A 23,221-nucleotide genomic window follows, 5' to 3' on the forward strand; every position below is an offset into this window, starting at 1 on the left:
TAGTCACCCATTTAAGGCAGTGGACACTATTGGTAATTACTCGAAATAATTATTAGCACAGTACCTCACTAGGTAACGAGTAAGGGGAGAGGTTGATGGTATAAAACATTGTGAGAAACGACTCCCCCTGAAGTGACATAGTTTTCGAGAAAGAAGTAATTTTCCACGAACTTGATTTCGAGACCTCAAGTTTACTTCTTGCGGATACCCCCACCCGAGTGTGCTGGCTCCGTCACTGTTATATTTTGGCTGTATTTGGCGATGACTGATTTGATCCTCTTTTTTAATCCACTGAAAGTCGTAATCTCAGCTCTAGTGTCTATTATGTTAAGAGGGATATCCGTAAAGGGAACCGGTACGAACCTTTCTGCATGCTCGGACCATATAGCAATGGGTCTGTTCCTTGCTCTTTGCTCGGAGGAGCAGCGGGCAGGTTCACTGGCTAATTATCATTTGGATAGCAAACACAGTTGAACAAATGTTAGGTTTATGTTTTTATCCGAAACAATGTATTTCTATTCAAATTATATACATTAAATCAGTACAACCACACAATTAAGGAGGTCGATGCAACTCACAGGTTAATATGTATAATTTGTTTTCATGCACTTTCGGTTAAAATATCAAACATCAACATAAATTGTGTTAATAATAATAATTTAGTTTTTACACATCCGACAGCACAATAAGGACCACCAACAGGATGAACAGGGGAGTGGGTAGGACAACTATTAATAGTGGGAAGAAAATCCAGGAAGAAGCCCCCACGTTGGGTAAGGGTTGGGCACCCAATCCACAGGCAAGGCTTTGGTCTGAAGTGGGATTCGAACTTGTGTCCAATAAGGCGAAATTCAGGCAAAGAAATCCACTTGATTCCCTAAATTATATTCACCGACGCCATAATGTTAAGATATGCAATATATGATTACATATACAAGAAAATTGATTCCAATCAAAAGCAATTCCATTCTTGAAACAAACTATTTGGTCACCAGTTACTTCTCGTAGTAATGTGTTTCTATGCAGGTTTCTTAAGCGTATTTATAGCTGTATAAACAAAACAGGTAATGGTAGACTCTCTAACACAATTTTTACCACCAACACTTTGCAGCAACTGTAAATGTCATTAATTTGACGACATTGACATTTCCCCGAAAGCCAACAGTCAGTCGATTACGGTATAGGTTGTAGGAAATCGATACTAGACTGTTTTCCACAGAATATTATACCAGTCCCAACTACGAATTCTTCCCGGAGTCGATTACCCGATTCGACCCAAACGGTATACCGGCAGTCCTCTCGTTCGTCCAAGCTGCTCCGCTGGTTTCCAGTATGTAAAATGCCAGCAGAAAGAACAAATCCAACGAGGGTCGTTTCATCGGTCCGGGAACCAGTGTCTAGTGTGATCTTTGACCCCTTGACATCATTACAGGCAATGTCTCCGTCGAAAGCATTGTTGGCTCGTCCTGTAAATGAGGAAATGTCAGAACAGTTGTCAACATTTTAATAACCATAATATATGATTAATTCTTGTTGACGCCCTTTCGAAACCTTTGGATGAGCTTTTGCTATGTCGTTTTAGGCTCCGCCAATAATTTTGAGTAGACGGAGCTTCAAAATAGAACGGCAAACGAAGTCCTAAGCAGGTGGCGATACCGAAGTCTTTGTTTCGAAAAGGCCGTATGCAAATACTTAAGATTTAGATTCCAATTTGTTGGCTCCAACCAATAAACCCGAGTCTCCCGTTTAAGAATGAGTGCAAGATTCCGTCCCCGTATGGAAAATTAGGGAGGGGACGGCAAACAATTTTCCCCAAGGGGGGAGATGAGTCCACTTTGCACCAAGAGGCGTGTTTTACCTACCTCCTCACGTGGTGCAATTCCAACCAATGTCGCTCATGTGGTAATGTAAACAAAGAAGGAAGACGGAACGTACATGTTAAAGGAACACGTTGCCTTGGATCGGTCGAGTTGGTCTTTGAAAAACGTTTGTAACCGTTTTTTATAAAATGCATATGGGTAGGAAGATGTTGCAAAAGTAGAATACAATGATCCACACACACAAACATGCCTCGAAATTGCGTGGTTTTCCTTTTACCTCGTCGACGACCGTGTTAGTTCGCACAGTAGAAGGAAAACCACGCAATTTCGAGGCAAACTTGTGTGGATCATTGTATTCTACTTTTAAAACATCTTCCCAACCATATGCATTATATAAAAAACGGTTACAAACGCTTTTGTTTTGACCAACTCGTCCGATCCAAGGCAACGTGTTCCTTTAACGTATGGAGCTGGCACGGAGACACAGTACGTGTACAAGTAGAGGTCAAAAAAGTGACTACCGTTGTTCCCGAGAATGGCCAGGCACAGATTGGGAGATGCTAAACGTGCAAAAGTTGTCTGTTGTTTATGCGACGGAACTTGAAACAAAAGGACACTCACGGGACTTGGACTTGGGTCAAGTCTTATCACTGTCAGGTCCACGACATACAGGACGGGAGCGCTCGGACGTGAGAGCATCACGTCCCCTTACACTTTCCACTCTTTAGGAGTCTAAATGTTTTTTTAAACTCCTGGTCCGTTTAATCAAAACCGAACAAAAATTCAGGACAAGTTTATTCTGAGACTTATTTTGATGTAGTTTCCCTGCCCCAAAAAGTAAATAATTATAATAATAATAGTAATAATAATAATAATACATAAATAAATAACATGCCCATGGAAACTAGAAATACTTTACCGAAATCCAGCCGCACATCACTGCACGATGTTATCCAAGTTTCACCCACGGTGTTCCGTTTGTCAGACTGAGACCGGCTAAGTTGTAATCGGAGGAGTTTCCTGTTAAGAGTCTTGGTAGGCACCGCGAGCTCCCTGCACTTCTTACCCGTAGTATTGGTAAAGGGAGACGGGGAGGCAAGGCTGGTCTTCCCCCTGGTGGTGACGAAGGAAAGGGCACCGTAGAAGACGAAGATAAAGAAACCCTGAGCAGAATTGAAGATTGTGAAGAGATAAAGGGAAGTCATCCGGACGCCTTCTCCCACGGAGAAACCGCCAAAGAGCCAGGTCAAACCTGTTGAAGAGGAGAACCAAACACCTTAGACAGTCAAGAGCTTATATAGTGATACCATTTGGACTGTCAAGGTCACCAACAGACATCCGCTGCGAAAAGCACCACATCGTCATGCTATACGCCTCTATAACGATTTGGATGGTCGGTCATTTTGTAAACACTGAACCGAATGAATGCTGTACGTTAAAACAAAGTGATGTAGACCAGGTTGAATGAAATCTTCCCATGAAGTCATTTTAAAAAGTACTTACCAAGCAAAGCGGTTATGGATATGATGCCTAATATCTCCCTCCGTCCTCGCGAGATCTCGCGCTGTTTACTACCTACAGTGTAGCGTCGGGCATCGAAGTGTCGGTTGGCCAAGACCCACATGACCATAACGAACACCACTAGATTGATCAGAACAATCAGAATGGCAGGTGCGAAGAAAGTTGCGAAGAAAATGGTGGAATTGGAAATCCAGCATCTTGGAAAGACAAAGAAAAAACACGTCAAATTGTTCATCTTATCATGGTTTAAAGTAAGAGACATATTTAACTAATTTGAATTCATGTGCTAATAATATGTAAATGTCCTTTTATGTATCTTCTCGTTTTGGGGTAATTTCTTAAAACCTAATTTCGATTCAGCCTAAACACTTTTCCAACATGTGTGATTTAAAAATAGGAACTTATTTACACCCTTAGCAACAGCAGCAGCAGTAGTCGCCAATTCCCACAAGACCTGCGAATCTGTGAAGATCACAATTTCAGCGGGTCCACACCTAAATTTTATATTAGGTATAAATAGTGTCTGCTAACCTTTCGTCATTACCATACACATCGAATTTAAATATAACCACACATCCAACGATGATTGCTGGTATACCTGTAAAGTTGAAGAGAGAAATCGTTGTTATTAATATCGTTAATCAAGTTCTTAAAAGAGACAAGTGATGAGCCTTTCGTAAAATTTTGTTACATAATTGGGAAATAATGTATCGTTAAACACATCGTAACAAAGGCGTAGAACGAAAAGCAGTGTAAAAGGCAACGTATATTGAAACTCTCCTCTGTAAGATAACTAGTTGAAAGAACGCTGAAATTTAGCGTTCAATTCCAAAACGCCGTTTGCTCCGACTGTTACTTTTAGCTGGTATCCGTCTTTGCTTAGTTCTTGGCGTCAGTGATGGATTATTTTCCGATTATTCGGAGAGCAACTCTATTTAAAACAAAACTAATATCCCCTCTTCTGTTGGATGTTTACCTTAATCATTTTTGACGTTTGTTATCATTTTTATCAGGAGAGTATGACTTTCATTTGTGGTGTTGCATGCGATACAATGGGATGTTCTGCAGTGAGGTTTACATGGGGAAGTGCATATCAACCGCCCTGTTTACGCAAAGTTTTTGCAACTCAATTTGGACAAATAAACCTTCGACTACGGCAGTAGGATAAAAAAAAAAAACATTGATGGATGAAGAGACGCGAACATTTATTTATTAATTATTTATTTATACTGAGTAAAAATCAGCTCAGCCTGAAAGTTGTATTCAACTAACCAGGATGCATGCTCAACAATTACAAAAATGGCAACCGGGGATAGGCAAGAAAAGATAAGGAAGACAAACAATGAGATGGACAGATGAAATCACGATATGAACACGGGATCATGGAGTAGAAAGAAAAGTGACGGGACAGTGTGAAGATAGCTGGAGGAGGACTTCATACATATTCAGATACCTGGCATGTGGTGATGAATGGACCAATGAGAACTCGACTCTCGGTCATGAATATGTATGAGGTATAGTAAACATTATTAGTCAGTAACGAAACTATGACGTAATGGCAATGACGTAAATCTCCAGCAAAATCTCTTTTTCAGGCCATATTTCCAGACCAGAAAAGTCATAGCCAAAGACACACAGTCATGATACCGTACAGAACTATCTTACCCCACGCTATCAAGCAACAGTTCCTGAACATGTGCCGACTGGGGCTCATGGCAACCAAAACGATGTTCCTGTACAGGTAGACTCCTTCCATTCCCATCCACATTAGAGACACCAACGTGAAGTAATGGATGCAACACGCAAATGCTGCGCATGCGTTCCTGTCACTGGTCTGACCCATACCGGTCAGGTAAAAGGTCATGGAGATAATTAATGACATGCAAAGCATCATACGAGTGGGTGTGGTCTTTGCGTCTCGCATCCTCCTTAAATAAAGAAAAGAAATATGCAGTCTTTAAAATGTAAATGCTTTTGCAAGTTCGGTATTTTGTGAGTGAATACATTTTCTTCGCATTTCAAAGCCATTGACATCTTCATATTATGAGAAAGGAACATACAATAGGTCTACATGACGGTGTATCGCAGTTTGATGCAAATTATGATGGTTAAAATGTACATGTTGAGCTCCTGTTAAAACAACTTCATGTTTTGAAAAATATAAGATCACTTCCGTGAAAAAGACATTCTCATTCAGTAGCGGAACTCGGGGTTGGGTTGGGGTGGGGCCAACACCATACCCTTACTTATATCCTTCAAGCCTCCCCAAAGGACAAGTAGATGAAAAATAATCTTAGCATATCGGTTTAATAGTGTGACCTAGTCTTTGGCAAAAGTCAGGTATCCTGCTATAATCAATGCTAAGCAAACAACTTTTCAGCACAATCGTCTACTTAAGCAGCTCTAACAGCAAATTGTGCCTGGACCATTAGTTTCGTAATCAATACGAAGTTGAGTTGAAATGTAGGGTTACATCAACTTCATACATTGTTAATTGTGGTACAATATTGTCAACCCCTTGCCAACCACCACCAGCCCCAACACCATCACCTCATAAAAATTAACATAAATAGTCATATGAAAATATCTAGTTGCGTCACTGATACCATTATTAAGAGTTGGGATGATTAGTGGTATGAGTACCAACTCGACCTGAGATTTATACTGTTGTAATGTTCGTATTACAGCGCGGTTCTTACCTAATTGATATAAGCAATCCCATCGTAGTGACCAGACCAATCAGTGACATTGAGCATCCAATGTAACTAACAACCTCCAGGGCTAGACTGTGGGCTGCAGACAGCTCACCCATTCCTAACTGGTCCCAAATATCCTGTAACGAAAACAAATTGCAACTTCTTGGAACTTGGATAGCACTTCTTTATGTCTGTTCAATTACTCTGGTTTTTACGGTCATCTTCGGCAAATACCGGTCAATATAATCCTTTCGCAGCCGAGACTTGCACTAAAACTATGCGCTTATACTCCAACTGGTACCCCGAACAAGATATTGACAAAATAGGGACACCACCAATATAGGACTAGATAGCTCAGTTGGTAGAGCACCGGCACGTTAATCCGGAGGTCGTTGGTTCGAATCCCGCTCTAGTCAATTCTTTGTTCAACCCCAAAAATCATACGCCTTATATTGGAATACACTTTAAATTACAGGACAATTAGGTCTATTTTGGTGAGGGTAGAGAGTGTAGACAAAGGACAATTCCCTTCCGTCGAACCTGTGTTTCATATTACATGGGGGACACTATATGGCATATACTCACAATGATAACAGCGTAGTTGGTAAGGTGATTACATACACACACTGTATGATCGGTAGTTGAGTAGTAAACACTGCAACCTTCCTTAGACCAAGATCCGAGTCCGTCTTCAAAACGACACAAACAAATAATTATACGAACACATATCAGATTTTTTGTTTCTTCACAACTCCAAGTCTAAACGAAAACTTAACAATTATTGGTAAACCATTAATTTGAGATTCGCGTGATAATTGTGAGGTAAATTACCTTCAATAAAACAGTTGAAAAAATGACACAATTATCATATTTTATGCAACATGTTTTAAAAAGGGTTTTCCTGCAGCGAAAAAAAAAACACATTATTAATTGAACATCCAGCTTAATAGTTTCGATAGTTTTAACATTCATTGGACAAGGGACTGCTCAACACTTCAATTTCATCAATAGTAAAAATGGTGAAAAAAATATGAAAGAGTTAGGGAAAACTTGCGTAAAACTTTATGCGGGTTAATTAGAACTGACTTATATACTTCGGTTTCATTTATACAATTTATAAATAAATTTACACATTTCCATTACCCTTTCCGTCAAAATCCCAGTAGACGCAGAGTTTGGAGCCTTCTTCCTGGAACTAAGCACAGGAAAAAAACAGTTTATTGTTAAACAAATCACCGAGATGCTAAACTTGCATCGGGGATAAACAATATTAATTTGGGTTTTACCCTTACACATACGTGTGTAAGCACTGTATACTCAGTACTTTCCCGAGTACTGTGATCTTTTTCAAAGGACTCGGGAAAGTACTGAGGGTACTGTGTGAACCAAATTTACTGTTCTTTGTGTTCGTTATCCCCGATGAAACTTTATCATCTATATCGTTACGGTACCCGCTGCCAAAACATAGGATTCGAACTGCCTCCAGCTACCTGACAATCTCGGTGGTCTAATATGGTCGACACTATTCAAGGGTATGAATCCCATCCGAGTAGGATTGCTGTGATATGTCTTTTTCACAGGACTCGGAAAAGTACTGGGTATACAGTGCTTACACACGTCGTTTTATGGGTTAAACCAAAATCAAATCACAGAGCTTGCTGATAGTTGCAATTGCATTAAAATAGAAACAAAGACAATGACAGGCATAACATTAAATGGGGGCGCCCTATACGTTCTACGTACAGAAGTGACTGGCGTAAGCAATCAAATGGTACATTTATTTAGCAGAAGTGTTTGGTTTAAACAATACCAAACTTGCATGGCGGCCGTAATTTGACAAACAAAGCTGTTTAGCACAAATAATATAACCAACATTGTTTTCACTTAGCTAATGGAAGTTATTATTTAATGATGGTGTAACAGCAAATTATTATTGGTGGCTTTGTTCATGCATTACTTTATAAATTTCACGAATCTTTAAATAGGGCTAAGTTGTATTATCAGTCGGCCAAGCGGATGTAATATCTCTAACAATTTTAAATAACAAAGCGGACTTGACTTCTTCAATGCCGTATGGATATTATGTCGTATACGTTTACAATGCTTAATTGTGTCAGTTTGAACATAGGGTTATGGCTTAAATTTTCAATAAACGATGAACAACATCTCGCATTATTATGGCAAGAAACTTATAACAGTTTGAACCACCGAATTCGTTATTTTTGTTTCAAGCTGCATCAGCGGCCACCAGTCACCACGATTCCTATTAAAGGGTCTATGTAACTTTTGTAGGACAAAAAAACACAATGTCCACAGATTTACACTAAACTTACACAGTTTGAAGACAATGACAGCAGAAAGCTTCCCTGAAAATATTACGTGCTGAGATGCTGTAGTTTTTGGGACATGAGTAAAACAATTTCATGAAAATAATTTTCGTCTCATGAGACGAAACTTATTTTAATCATTTACAAACGTATTTTCGTGACATTGTTTGACTCATTTCTCAAAAACTACAGCACCTCAGTAAGTAAAATTTGAAGGGAAGCTTTCCACTATCATTATCTTCAAACCCTGTAAGTTTAATGTAAATATATGGACATTTTTAAAAGGTACCCAAATCCTTTAACTGAACCTTTAGCAACTTACGTTGATATGATGCTTCAAGTTGATAACCACTGGATCATCTAAACCCCAAACACAATGACCACCAAGAGTTGCCGAGACAACTCGACTTATCACCTAGAATGCACACGTAAAAAATAAATCACGACAGTTTATCCACATCCATTAAAACTGTTGATTACTGTCTACGAATGAGGGGTATTCGACTTAACGTTTGCGATATTTTTTCCCCCTAAAATAGTAAATGAAAGATGTTTAGTAGCAGTGAATGGAAGGTCATTTAAAGGCACCTGGAAGGAGATTTTCTTTCAAACATTAGCGTATATGTTCCGCACAATTAAACAATCTGTTTAGTAATTGTTTTTGACGATTTATATGTTTTAAAAATTAAATAAAGTTGTGTGGGGGTGACTCCGCCTACCCATTTTGTGACGTCAATCGACGAAGACTTTGCCTCAATCGAAAATCGAACACACGTACGTGCAAGTACATTCAAGTCCTAGTCGTGAGTTTGTACGTTTTGAAAAAGTTTTTTTTCATGCATCCGGCAATGTCGACCAGGTGTACTAATTGCTGCTGGATGCAGCAAAACAACTAAAGATGGTGTCAGTTTGCCAAGTTGTCCGGTCCGACGTCTTTTCCAGCGCTTTGCCGCAGACACTTCGAGCCGTCGTGCTTCGAGAATCTGGAACACACTACACATTTTGACATGAGGAGAAAAGTTCTTTTCTAAAACATGACGCCATCCCAATAACTTTTCCAGCTAGTGGGGAAGTCGAAGAAGGTACCTGAAAGACGTAACGAACCTAAAGGAGCATTTGCCTAACGTGAAAAAAATCAGGTATTGTTTCAACTTTGAGGGCATGTTTTAGCTTGCGCCAAGCGTCACTTTGTTGTGTTGGCACTGCATGCGATTCATCGCGCCTCGATTGACGTCACGAACAGCGCCCTCTCGGGTCGGGCTTTTTTCAAATTCGTAAATAACATGGAAACTAATTTTTGTTAAACCTTAGTTAATTGTTTATTCATATTCCACTCATCAAAACACATATTTTAGTGACAAAAGCTTTTTTTGGACAAAGTACTACTTCCAGGTGAATTTAAATCATTAGATTTTCAAATCATTAATATTTTGTCAACATTAACAATCTGTTTTCGAGTTTCACATCTTGAAATCTCGTTATTGTAAATTTAAGGAGGTATGTATAGACTCCAACTATTTGACTTTTGATAGCTGGCGGTGTACGCACCATGGTAGCTTTCCATTGATTTCTTATTATAGTGTTGAGTCAATTCAATTGTACTAGGTCAATATGTTGCCAGCTAGCAACCGGCCGGCCGACCGACCGACCTCCGAAGGTCTTTGATTGTGAGTCACTCGTGTTGGAATGTTTCAACAGTAACATACCTTCCAGCTGGTGATTGTTAGATTGTTGGAGGTATCTTCGTGATGTGATACCGACACTGTATCACCATCAGTGCGAAACAGTTGATCATTCTCGTAGATTACGAACTGCAGCGTGGTCTTATTGGAAGCGGGACCCGTAGCATTGACTAAAGAAAATGAGATATTCTATTTTAACAACTCGTCATTTTTTCAAAACGTTTTTAATTTTTTTTTTTAACAGAGCCTTCAATGTTAAAGCTATGCCATGTGTCTTGTACTTTGCCAAAAATATTGACACATCTTTGAACCACGCTAACAATTATTCCGATACCGGTTTTGAAGTTTGGTTGACAGCAGACCAACAAACGGTTTTTACATGTTGTAGTTCAAAGATTATAATATGAATCAAACACAATGTGTGTATATGGATTTTTAAGTGAACGTTTTGCCTTTTAAATAGCGTAACTAAAAAAAAAAAGGGCTTTCCATAGTGTATTCAAGTGAATGACTGTTTTTTGCGACGAAAACCTCACACGGTTATTAAGGGGACCTATACCTCGGCTACCTTCACTGACAAGACTTGGCGTTTTTTTTATTTTATTAAGTGTTGATTTTATTGACGCACCGCATTTGTTGTTTGGTTTGAAGTTTGCTGTAGTTTGAGAGATGTTCTCCGGAACATACATATATTCGTCCACGCTATCCAAATCTAAACTCTTCAAGCTGACGTTGAGGGCACCATGGATGCGCTTGAATGCCTTATTGCCGATTTGAGACCCTGTATTAACAATAAAAAGATAACAAAATCATACCAAAGATTACATTGCTAAAGTGAACATCAAAATAAAATGTGTGACAACAATATAAAACCTTTTTTTCCTACCATTGTTTGCGTGAAAAGCTGTATGGGAATGCAGTTTAGGAGATTGTTTTACAGACGTCGAAGGTTGAATTGATGCAAACAAGACCCCAGCGAAACCTTGCTCTTGAACCTGAAAGTATAGAAAACCTTTCATTGTTTTATATGCTTTGATGGTATTCATTTTATATCAAAGTGATTGTCCAAAGATTGCCTTTAGGCGGCGTTTGGATTGTGAATGGTGTTGTATCATAATATGCACTAGTACCCGCTGTCACCTCGCTTATAAACGTGGATGGATTAAAATCCTTGATGTAAATACCCCAACCGTTTTATACTGATTGTTCAATTAGTAGATGTAACTATTTTCTCTGATTGTGTGAAAGGTGATCTTTAATTATTGAAAATGAAGCCTATTAATCAGCATTAAGTTTAGAACAAAACAAACGTGTTGACCACTATGACCAAAGCTTTCGCTCCCCCTGCAATAAATACGTCATTACATAACCGTAAACACAAAAATAGGTAGCGAGCTTTAAGCGACATCCAATTATTATGATCAACAACAACAACAACAACAGCAACAACAACAACAACAACAACAACAACAACAACAACAACAACAACAACAACAACAACAACAACAACAACAACAACAACAACGACAACAACGACAACAACAACAACAACAACAACAACAACAACAACAACAACAACAACAACAACAACAACAACATCAACAACAACAACAACAAAGCAACAGCAGCGTCAGCAACAAAATCAGCAGCAACAACAGCCACAGATTCACTGGCGGCAAAACAACAACTGCGACAGATAACTGTTATTATGACGCCATACCTCCTCCATTGTAAGAACCATGTTATCTGTGACGATTCTTACGCTAGATACATTGTCAGGAAAAGGTTGATTTGCCATATCCTCAACTGCCTTGATGATTCTACAGTCAGGACAAAATCAACAAATCACCTTTATTGCAGGTTCACTTACTTAGCGTTAAAATGTGGTTCTGTAATAATATGGATATTCCAAACAAAATTAAGGATTTGCAAGAAAGGTATAGCCACCCAACTATTATTTCACAATGTCATGAAAGTTTGTTAGGTTTGAATCAGCATCCCACGTGTAAAGCAACCAATTGTATAATTAGTATGCAATGTTATTAAGAAACTAAAGCTGTGTATCGGCCTCTATTGACGATTGGTAAATCAGAGTGCAAACGATAGGAAGTTTGAGTATGAAAAGACTTTTGCCAATTTAACCACCAAGCCTTTTTTTTGCGCGAAATCGAATGCTACTGAAAAGAGTCGTTCTATTCCGTTTCATGAATTTCCACAATTCTTCAAAGCAGACGCTTCTTGAGGCGTGTGTGTCACGAAAAGGAATTACGATACGCTAAATTGAACAGAAGGCTAACAGAATTTGACACGACTCAAAACAATATTGAATGGCCGAATTCTGAATTTAAAACGCAGTAACAACTGGAGAGGCAGAAAAGCTTTAATTCGAACGCATGAAACTGGCTGCTCTTTTGCCAAAATTGACTGAGAAAACGTGTATTGTTTGTAAGTTACGTCATTAATGAGTGTTTACCGTCCATTCTATACGGTCTTACTTGTTATTCAAGAGTTGCGGCAGAAGTGGTTGAGGTAGAGCCAGTAGATAGTTGATGACCTGTATGATCGCCACAGTTGCCTGGATAATATAACAAGGCAATGGATAGCATACATGTTTTTAATCGTATGTTATTTATGTTACTGTTTAGCAGTTTCAATGTAGTGTGTAGAAAGTGTTCTCCTCATATCGATCCCAGTCTTGTCAGATTCTCTGGTCCAGTAAAAGTCTTGTGATTTTTTTCCCCCAAATCGAGCCCTGGTTGTATTAACCATGTAAACAAACTGTTGGAAAACTCTTCATGAAGATAGGGCTATGTATTATAATGAATTTGTTTTTTTGCAAGTTTGCAGGTGAAGTTTGTATTTTGTTAAAGTCCCAATCTTAGGTCAAATTGAAAAAGAGTATTATGTTAACAATTGAAGGATTTTGTTACAATGTTTTTGTTTGTTTTTTGTCTCCCTGTATTAGAACAGTGGGCATACTTTCTACACAAAACAAAACCTCCAGTTTGCCAGCCACACTTGCAGCATCTGTGATAAAAACAAATGGACACAAGAAGGACATCCTTTGGCACAGACATCTGATACATCAATGATAATAATGTTGAAGAAAAGCTGCGATGAAATCCTTAACTTTAAAACTTTACTTTAACAATGATAGCCCATCAATTTAAATTTCCTTTGCATTGTATTTACTACAAACATTCTACAGCTACTCAAGTCATTCCTGATGATTTATGCACTTGCTTTTCTAAAAAAAAAAACATTATTTAAAATATAATCGGTAAAAATTGATAAATTTGCCGCTGCATTAATTATGCAAAATTATAGCTTAATGTTCTTGTCCTCTTCTGTACATACTGATCACTCTCTTGCTCGCTATGTTTAATAAGTAAATTGTACCTTTAATTTCATTATAAGTTGATTTGAAATAAATAAATGAACAAGTCAAAAAACAGTAGTCTGTTTCTTTTCTCTTGTTGAGTTCACAAAGTTCAAACTAGTTAAATTCTGGACACTTTATTGAATATTGTGTGGCTTGTATCTTTTTCATACCAATATTGACACAAAGTGATTCGGAAGCAGTGGTATGGCTATGACTTTTCATGGGGAGGGCTAGGGGTTAGTAGTTTTAACATGTGGGCAGGGGTTGCTTTGTTAGTCGGGAAGGAGTATGCTGTGCGGAGGGGGGTGCTTATGGCATTTTGTGGCTGCGTGTCCATTTTCCCTTTTTTTCAGAGGAGGGGGGTATTTTATTTGTTTGGGGTAGCCACTCCCCCCCCCTCCCTGCTGACTGCACCGCTGATTCGAAGTGTGGGAATTGTATTTGTAAAACCGAACGATTTAATGCATGTTATATATGTTTGGTACACTTCAGAACAGCAATGGTTGAGAAAAACTAACGGAATTGTTGCTTTACAATATATAACGCTTCCCATCGATGTTCCCTTTCAGAGAAACGAAACCCAAACATGTTTTTCAAATAATACTATGCTGTTTCCAGAATATTAAGTAAACACTTAATTTCGAAATTCATTGATACAACTTCGAAAACAGCTCTTTGTATGCTCGCAGACTTAATAATTTGATATCTGATCTGGTTAAGTGACATTATTGAGATTTTTTTCACAAACTTAACTTAATGAGTTTTTTAAAGGACGTGGCTGCAACGGGTTTTTGCAGTTTTTTTTAATTTTATTAAATTGGTTGAATGTAAAAACATGGAAAACAAAGTGAAAATGATGTGTTTTTGTTTATCCCCGAGTGAGTCCAGTCTAAAGGAAAATTCATATCAAATAAACTAAAATTCTTCGTTTTTGGTTGTTCATAACGCTGATAACAATTTGAGAAAGATGGTTTTCTTTTTAACATAACTAATTGGGTATGTGTATACTGTACAAACTGCATCCCATCGCGCGATGACTATAAACTGTGCAAAAAATGCCAGCGTCCAGCGATCCTCAGCGTCCGACGATTTCCATCGCGCGACCGTCGCGCGACCGACTATAAACCGGCCTTAATAGACCCTTCCCATGAAATATGTAAATTGCACGTAGCGCGTGCGCACTAACGTTTTGGTTGGCAAAATGAGGTAACATCGCGCTGTTCTGTACACGGCTAATGGGTGCGTGACGCAGACGCGATTGCGCGTCTGCTTAGTGCACAACTCTATGGCGTTTGCCAACCAACAGGGTCTGTACGCATGCGTGAATGTAATTAGCATATTTCATGGGAAGGGTCCATTGGGGCCTTTCTCAAAGCTCGGCTCGGGCTCCGGCTCAGGCTCCGCGTGCTGATATCCGTGCAATACGCGCTGCTCCAAAATGCAGGTTAAATGCAAGCTGCGTACACAGAACGCGGAGCCTAAGCCTGAGCCGGAGCCCAAGCCGTGGTTTGAGAAAGGCAAGATTTTAACTGATGGTAGTTTTGCCTGACACCCCGAGGACAAAAATATATTTAAAAACTATATCGACAACAGTTGGGCTATGTATAGCTCAGTTTGTAGAGTGCGGTCGGCATGGTATCCCGGAGGGCACGGGCTCAAATTCAGCTCTTGTAAATTTATCCTTGTTCAACCCATAATACAAATTAGTTTTGGTTTCCAGATCCGTTCGACTCTTTTGACCCGATATAAATGCAGACGCTTACATAAAACAATGTGAACAATCATTTCAAGATATGGTCGCGTTTTTAAGATATCGGGAGAAAGTCAGGAGCGAGTACGTCCACGTTTACAATAACCCCTTATAGGAATACGTGATATGAGGAGCATCGTCAGTAGCGCTTCTCAGATTGCATTTTCTGGGGGCTTACAAACTGATATCGCTTTTTCATCACCACATTACTTTAAAATGAAATGTTTCCAAAGTGTTTTGCAATATCGAAAGCTGCAGTAATGCTGCGGCAGGTTTTTGTTGCCCATAATTATAAGAGTGATTACAAGACGTAGCCCTTCCCTTACGCGTTGTAGTAGAATATTGTGGCAAGACAAGTTCTTAGAAGAACATAAATGTTCACATAATGTTCTGCAAGCTAAACATACATGTTTGCAGCTTGAAATGAATGCTCTTTAACCGATGTTATGTACATTGATGTTGATACCTTGTACCCTAATATCTGACAGGTCCAGATTTTGCATGTCTTTTGTAGAATTTGTACACTTTTTAACTAAATTTAAGTCAGTTTAGTTTAAAAGTATTGTCACGGCAACGAAGTCAAATTCATTTTGGGTGATCCACCAATTTTCAAAATAGATAGAAATCAATCCGATCGTCAAATTTAAGTTTGCGATAATCCAACAGTCGTTGCTCATAGCGCCGTACAAGAGGGCCTTTGAATAAAGGTGAGATAAAGCAAAGTTTTTAAATTGTCGCTTATAGATTGCCTGATGTTCTCAGGAAAACGATTCCACATCCTCCGGTGCTGCGATAGAAAAGGCACGATCCCCCAGACTGTGTTTAGTTCTTTGAATGTGAACGGTTTGGGAACAGGAACGCAGATTTCTGTCAGGTTCTTCTGATGGACAATAGTTAAGTGAGATAATAAAGGGGCTAAATATGACAATGGGGAAATTCAACTCAGAAGTCGCATGACCTCATGTCAAAACGGAAATGCCGCTGTGTTTGGTCAAAATCCCAAAACGTTTGACGACGTCAAATAGCAAAGGTCTTTACGTTTTTGTACGGTTTTTTTTTTATCGCACAAACATTTATTGTCGTGTGTAATTACCTTTTTGTATATTCGATGAAGACAATTCTCAACTTCGTTTATAGGAGTAATTATTAGGAAAAAAAGTATGTACCGTTTCAATAATGAGAGGTTGAATATTATTCCAACCAATAATTGGAAATAATTTTTTACAAAACATATCAAAAGAAGGGATGATGGAAGAGATGACACTTTGAATGTAACAATTGACTACTTTTTCCACTGAACAAACAAAATATTATACCAAGGCCCGCGTTTATATTCATTTCACCCAGTACGTTCTTCCAGGGCCCGTTTCCTGTCTGGTGTGGATTTGTTAGTGTAAAGTTATTGAAGCGGTTAGGATTAATAGCTCACTGCGCAATCTTCCTAAACATGGCGTGTCAAACGTTGCATTATTCGATAATGTACAATGTATGTGCGATGTTTCTCATAATATGCGATAATTGTCACATAATATGTGCGATATTCATTTGATGTATGCAATAAACGTATTATATATGCAATAAATTGTAATTTATATGTGCGATAAATTGTAATACGTGTGCGATAAATTGTAGAATATGTGCGATAACTTGCAATATATATGCGATAATTTTTAATATAATATATTTGATAATTTAAGGCGATCATTTGTATGCGATGTTTTGTGATGATATACATAATATGCGCATAATTTAATATACATGTGCGATGTTCGTTCTTATAGGGTGCGTTCGTTTAGCTTCCCCAGGTCGACCCCGGTGAGTGGCGTTTTTTTTTCCAGGACGAACGTGTGCAGATAATTACCCACACCGGGGTCGACCCACAGTATAGTCTGTCCCGATCTAAAACATTACGGGTACGGTGATCAGGTGGACAGGAAGCCATACTAAATCCCACAATTCCGTTTTCGCACATATATAGGGTGCGTTCGATTGGCTTTCCCGGGTCGACCCCGGTGTGTGGCGTTTTCATTTGCCAGGACGAACGTGTGCAGATAATTACCCACACCGGGGTCGACCCACAGTATAGTCTGTCCCGATCTAAAACATTACGGGTACGGTGATCAGGTGGACAGGAAGCCATACTAAATCCCACAATTCCGTTTTCGCACATATATAGGGTGCGTTCGATTGGCTTTCCCGGGTCGACCCCGGTGTGTGGCGTTTTCATTTGCCAGGACGAACGTGTGCAGATAATTACCCACATTCGTCCTGGGAAAAAACACAATTATCAAATATATATATTAAAAATTATCGCATATATAATTATTGCAAATTATCGCACATATTATTACAATTTATCGCACACATATTACAATTTATTGCATATATATTACATTTCTTGCATACATCAAACGAATATCGCTCATATGTGACAATAATCGCATAATATGAGAAACATCGCAAATACATTGTACAATTTATTGCATATATATTACATTTATTGCATACATCAAACGAATATCGCACATATGTGACAATAATCGCATAATATGAGAAACATCGCACATACGTTGTACATTAATCGAATATGCAACGTTTGACACGCCATACCCGAACATACTATAATGGGTGATTGTTAAAGGATTGTTGACTCTATAGGGGACGAGTCCCAGCTTAAGGTTGTCTTTATTGTTTGGTTCCAGGATGGGAGCCATGGTTGTGGACTTGACAACAATGGCTCAACAGGTGAACAGCTTAAAGCTGGGCCAGTACACCCGATAGCTCACCTGGTTTTAAACGCTGGGTGGGATACCAGGGGGCGGTTTTTACCGTGGAAGAAAAACATCTCACGCCTAACGTTGATTGTCAATAGTGTTCATGCGTTTTGCACGTACGTACAACGTTCATTAAGCTCCTGGCCAATAAAAAGGTCTGCTTTGAAGACTCCATCCCAAGCCCCTCCCTCTACGACTGTCCACATCCTTATAAATCCCACAACGAGCCCCGGTTTTTCATTGTTCGTTTCTTTCACCCGCTTGGTTCGTAAGGAATGCCGTCGAGATTACAATGCTAACACTATACTCTTATACTAAAGGAGTATTCCAATCCCAAACCCACATCCCCAGTCGTTACGACTCTAATTCAGTCACCAGCAGTGGCGCAAAGTCTTTAAACCCCGTTGGAGAACCCGTTGAATGGCTGCATTATACACGTATAATAAAGTATACTTGTTTAACACGTTTCTGGTTTATTTTCAAGACAATCCATTATCTTGATCATCTATAGAAGACACATCTCTAATTGTTCTGATATAGTGTTATTTTAAACAATGGGAAGGTTAAGCGAAAATAGTAGTTGTTCTTTTTGGGGGAGGGGTCGGTTAATTAGGAGTCCGATCCCAAAACATGATGTTGTGATCCATATTGCTTGTAGGTCTTCCTCCATGCGGTGTCCAGAGTGTTGTTGTTGAAAACCAGTAACAGTTCCCTTACAGACAACATTATCATTGCAAACTAGTGTCTCCCAATCCTTTAGTTACATCTTTTATGGTACATTTTAATAGACAAGGTATCGTTTGAAAAGACACCTAAATCCTTTAGGTACATCTTTTATATACATTTGACAGACAAGGTATCGTTTGAAAAGACACCTAAATCCTTTAGGTACATCTTTTATGTTACATTTTAACAGACAAGGTATCGTTTGAAAAGACACCTAAATCCTTTAGGTACATCTTTTATATATTTGACAGACAAGGTATCGTTTGAAAAGACACCTAAATCCTTTAGGTACATCTTTTAAGTTACATTTTAATAGACAAGGTATCGTTTGAAAAGACACCTAAATCCTTTAGGTACATCTTTTATGTTACATTTTAACAGATAAGGTATCGTTTGAAAAGACACCTAAATCCTTTAGGTACATCTTTTATATACATTTGACAGACAAGGTATCGTTTGAAAAGACACCTAAATCCTTTAGGTACATCTTTTATGTTACATTTTAACAGACAAGGTATCATTTGAAAAGACACCTAAATCCTTTAGGTACATCTTTTATATACATTTGACAGACAAGGTATCGTTTGAAAAGACACCTAAATCCCTTAGGTACATCTTTTATATTACATTTGACAGACCAGGTATCGTTTGAAAAGACACCTAAATCCTTTAGGTACATCTTTTATATTACATTTGACAGACCAGGTATCGTTTGAAAAGACACCTAAATCCTTTAGGTACATCTTTTATATTAGTTGAACAATCAGCTACTGGACTCATTGTTAAACTCTATAGACGTCAATGGTCAAAGTGTGTTGGATCTTCCTGGATCTTTGGGCGGAGTCAGCAAAGCAGAGCTTTTTATTGGCCAGGAGCTTAATGAACGTTGTACGTACGTGCAAAACGCATGAACACTATTCAAACGAGTAACGTGTTCTGTTCGACATTCGCATGTAGAGTATCGAACGTCAAAGGAGGACCAGTTGTATCCGCATGATACCTTCAGACAGAATGGTTTCACACCTTTGTCAAACGCTTATCAGATCAGTGGTGATAACGATCCAGCTGATGCGTACCGACCTGAACAGAAGTTCTTAAAGGGTCGGGCGCGTTATGTCAGCTTGTGTGTAATCTATATTAATAAATACCTTGGACGGTTTCAAGTCTCTGATTGGTCAAAACCCGGTCACGTGTGAGAGTGTTAACGGTGGTATAAAGAAAATAACGAATAAGTGGCCACTAAATCAGCATACATTGTGTAAACCTTGCGCGTTGCACTGTATCACACGATTATTTATATCCCTGTTAGTTTCATTGCAACTTCGCGCACTTACGCGTACGCGCGCTGAAATAGTATAAATTTTGAGTGCGCGCGTGTAATACATGTGCGCGCGTATAAACTGACGCCGAGCTCATGCGCGCGTTTTAATGCACAAGGAACAGCTATCGTCCAATCATTTGCCTCCTTTGACCCCAGTGAATGCGCTGAACAGATCATTATTTAAAACAGTCACTGGTCTCAAAGATCAGTAATGTGATTAACGCACGAAAGAGATGGGAACCATCAAAAGCTCAAATATGGCCCCTGAACATGTCTGGAAGTACCGCCGAGAGAAAAGTCACAAAATGTGGACAATTTTAGCCATTTAATTCGCTAAAAAAGGTATTTATTAATGGGAATAACAGTGTTCGTACCCGGTCTTCACTGCATGGTAATGACCTTGGTTGGTGGCTGGCGCTGTTAACGGACCTCGCCTCCGGCTCGGTCCGTTAACAGCGCCAGCCACCAACCCGGGGCCAATTTCATAGAGCTGATTAAGCAAAAAATTTGCTTAAGCACGAAAATAGCTCGCTTATTTTACACATGTTACTGGCCAAAATTTCCTGCCATATACATATATTGCTTATGACTAGTATTAAGCTGTTGTTTACTTAGCATTACAATTGAGTGGAGTCTTGGCCGGTAATCTGATTTTACTAAGCAATGAAATTTTTGCTTAAGCAATTTTTTTTGCTTAAGTGACTCTATGAAATTGGGCCCCGGTCATTAGGGACCTTTAGGCCGTGTCCGAAACGGCGACTTCGGCTACAGCTAGGGCTAGATTGCGCGCGTCTGCTATTCCTTAACACTGGTAGACGCGCTGATCTAGACGTAGCTGTAGCCGAAGTCGTCGTTTCGGACACGGCCTTACGTTAGCCTTTATTCAAGGCGCTTCGCTGGGTTGGGGCAAGTGTTGTTTGTGACGTCACAGTCAAAGCGCGAACGTGTAGTAACTTTGGGGTTATAGGCAGGCGTCCTTTGTGATGTCACAGTCACAGCGCGAGCGTCCAGTAACTTCGCGCGTTCCCAGTAAAGAACAATGCATGGGGGAGGCACGACGACAGGACGAAGGCTGGTGGGGGTTATTAGAGCACGTTATACACGAAACGGAGAACCACCTGATTGGCTGGACCCGTGGGGAACAGGGGAAGTTATGGGACGGCAAAAGGTGCAAAGAACAGTTCACGGGCGGGATGACGGGAATTCGGAAGGAGGCACGGGTTAGATTTTGGACGGGGATAGGAGGTAGGGGCACAAAGTGGTACGTCTGTGGAACGGGGGACGGGGGGACGGCAAAAATAGAAATGACGGGGAAAATAAACAGGGCTGGGGTAGGGAATGAACAAAATTAAAAAAGGACTATCGTGATGTGGGACATGGGACAGGAAAATATTAAACTGAGTGGGGGGATCAAGCCCATAAAACGGGGGAAGAAATAAAAACGGGACCCGCGCGAAACTGGAAAGGCAAACGCGGGGACGGGAAAGGCACGGAGGCGTAGGTTAGATATGGGACGGGATAGGGAAGCGGCACACGGTGGGACAGGGAGTTGGGGGAAAAAATGAACGAGGCCGGTGAGGGGGGAAAAAGCAAAGGGGTTTGAAAAATATACAGGACAGAAAATAATCAACTGAACGGGAACAAAATAAACGAAACGGGATATAAACGGGACTGGGAAAGAACCACTATCGGGATCCGCTGGAAACTAAAAAATATGGATGGGATCGACAATGCCGAAACGGAAGAAAGACGGCCGGGTGTACGATTTCACAAAGCACCAAGATTCGTCTTAATTTAGGATGGGTAGTTTGCCACAGTGATTTGTATTGTGACCCTGCCCAGCCACTTTAGCCCCCACCCCTTGCACGCAACGCTACACTTGCAGCATTTTTACGAAGAGCTCTCTTGCGGGGTTGCCGCGCAAAGCGCGGCATCCCGCTAGTAATAATAATAATACTAAAAACGGACATGTATAATGCGCAGTTACCTATATAAATATACTTTACTGCGCGTGTGTATTATTATAATTATCTAGTACCGGTTTATAAATTGTTTTGGATGTAAACTTACCGTGTGTCAAGAGTGATGCAGAAATGATGCACAACAATATCGCGGCTGCCACACAGCTGTTGCGTCCCTCCATGATGTCTCGATCGTATTGGTAGTCACTATCTCTGCCTCCTTAACTACAACAGACCTATCAATGATATCAACCACTGGAACAACACCACTCGGCAAGGTAGTGCTACCCGGAGCACGCAGTTTGATCAGCTGAAGAGCGTAGTGTGCAGGAGCCAACTTTTACAGAGCGCCAACAGTCACAAGGGAATACTGAGATCGATTCCACATAGCAAATACAATTCGTCGTATAGGACAAATTTGTTAGCATTATAATAGTGAACTTTGTTTACATCACAATTTACTTAGCAATTATAAGATTGGTTTGCAGTTAAGATCAATCTATAAGCTCTCTGTGAAATCGACCCCTGGATCTCTATAATTTTCTTTTGATAGTCAACTGCCTAAGTGTTCGTTCATTGCTTATAGTGTATTGCTTTTAAATTGTTATTGCTTCAACAAAATTGACAAAAATTAGCCATTGGCTACAATTACAAGATTTTAATAAACCATTCATAATAACATAGTAGTATAACAATAACAAATGTTTCAAATAGAAAATACTCACTATGGGTGTCATTTCAGCAAGCAAATGCTCGTTGTATTTATATAACATTGGTCATTGTCTGCACTGATCTATGTTGTTGCTTCAAAAGAGCTGCTTGCTGGAATGACGTCCAGGGCACATTTTATAGAGCAACTCAATAGGCTTGAGTTTACAGTTATTCTCTGTTTACAGTGAGCAGAGCCATGCAATTGGCCCCGATCCACCGGTAGATTCCCCCTCGTCGGTTTCACCAAACTCTCTTTACAAAAAAGCCACAGTTATTCGGAATCAGCAGGAATGAAGCAAAATCAGCCGCAACGAAGAATTAAAAAAATTCGTGTCATAATCTGGAGGAAATTTTAAGTTAACCCGAGCTTTAAAGCCTCGGTCCCAATCACAACCCACCGTGCGTGTTTTTAGTCCGTACTTTTTTTGAGGAGGCCATGGCCGCCACGTTTTTCTGAAAACATGGGGAGGGAGTAGAAAAGCAGCGATGGAATACGTCAACTCACGTCACTCGCACGGTCTGCGCAAGGTGCAAGGGGGAAGTACGTCAA

The 23,221-nt window shown here is 39.7% G+C and overlaps 1 protein-coding gene across 1 annotated transcript; it reads right to left on the reverse strand.

Annotated features, from left to right (window-relative positions):
- Positions 1-579: 579 nt before the first annotated feature.
- LOC139938709 (adhesion G protein-coupled receptor L1-like) lies at positions 580-22,142 on the reverse strand. The gene is made up of 16 exons (XM_071934326.1): positions 22,070-22,142; positions 21,186-21,325; positions 12,542-12,621; positions 11,767-11,866; positions 10,933-11,041; positions 10,675-10,827; positions 10,071-10,216; positions 8,687-8,779; positions 7,181-7,232; positions 6,623-6,726; positions 6,041-6,174; positions 5,007-5,269; positions 3,873-3,939; positions 3,324-3,538; positions 2,740-3,072; positions 580-1,466 (listed from the first exon to the last, which is right to left on the reverse strand). Exons 1-16 carry the CDS (start codon positions 22,140-22,142, stop codon positions 1,174-1,176), a joined length of 2,355 nt encoding a protein of 784 aa, XP_071790427.1. The 3' UTR covers positions 580-1,173.
- Between the last annotated feature and the right edge of the window lie 1,079 nt (positions 22,143-23,221).

The sequence above is a fragment of the Asterias amurensis genome, chromosome 6 (assembly GCF_032118995.1).
Source record: "Asterias amurensis chromosome 6, ASM3211899v1".
Classification (NCBI taxonomy): Eukaryota; Metazoa; Echinodermata; class Asteroidea; order Forcipulatida; family Asteriidae; genus Asterias; species Asterias amurensis.

What these genes read in the sequence shown, in the direction of transcription:
- LOC139938709 (XM_071934326.1), bottom strand. Translation starts at nt 22,142, where the DNA reads ATGGAGGGACGCAACAGCTGTGTGGCAGCCGCGATATTGTTGTGCATC. An exon ending in CCAACTACGCTGTTATCATT is followed by an intron (nt 6,175 to 6,622) that starts GTGAGTATATGC and finishes TTTTCGTTACAG; the next exon opens with GATATTTGGGACCAGTTAGG. An exon ending in GTGTATGGTAATGACGAAAG is followed by an intron (nt 3,539 to 3,872) that starts GTTAGCAGACAC and finishes TGTCTTTCCAAG; the next exon opens with ATGCTGGATTTCCAATTCCA.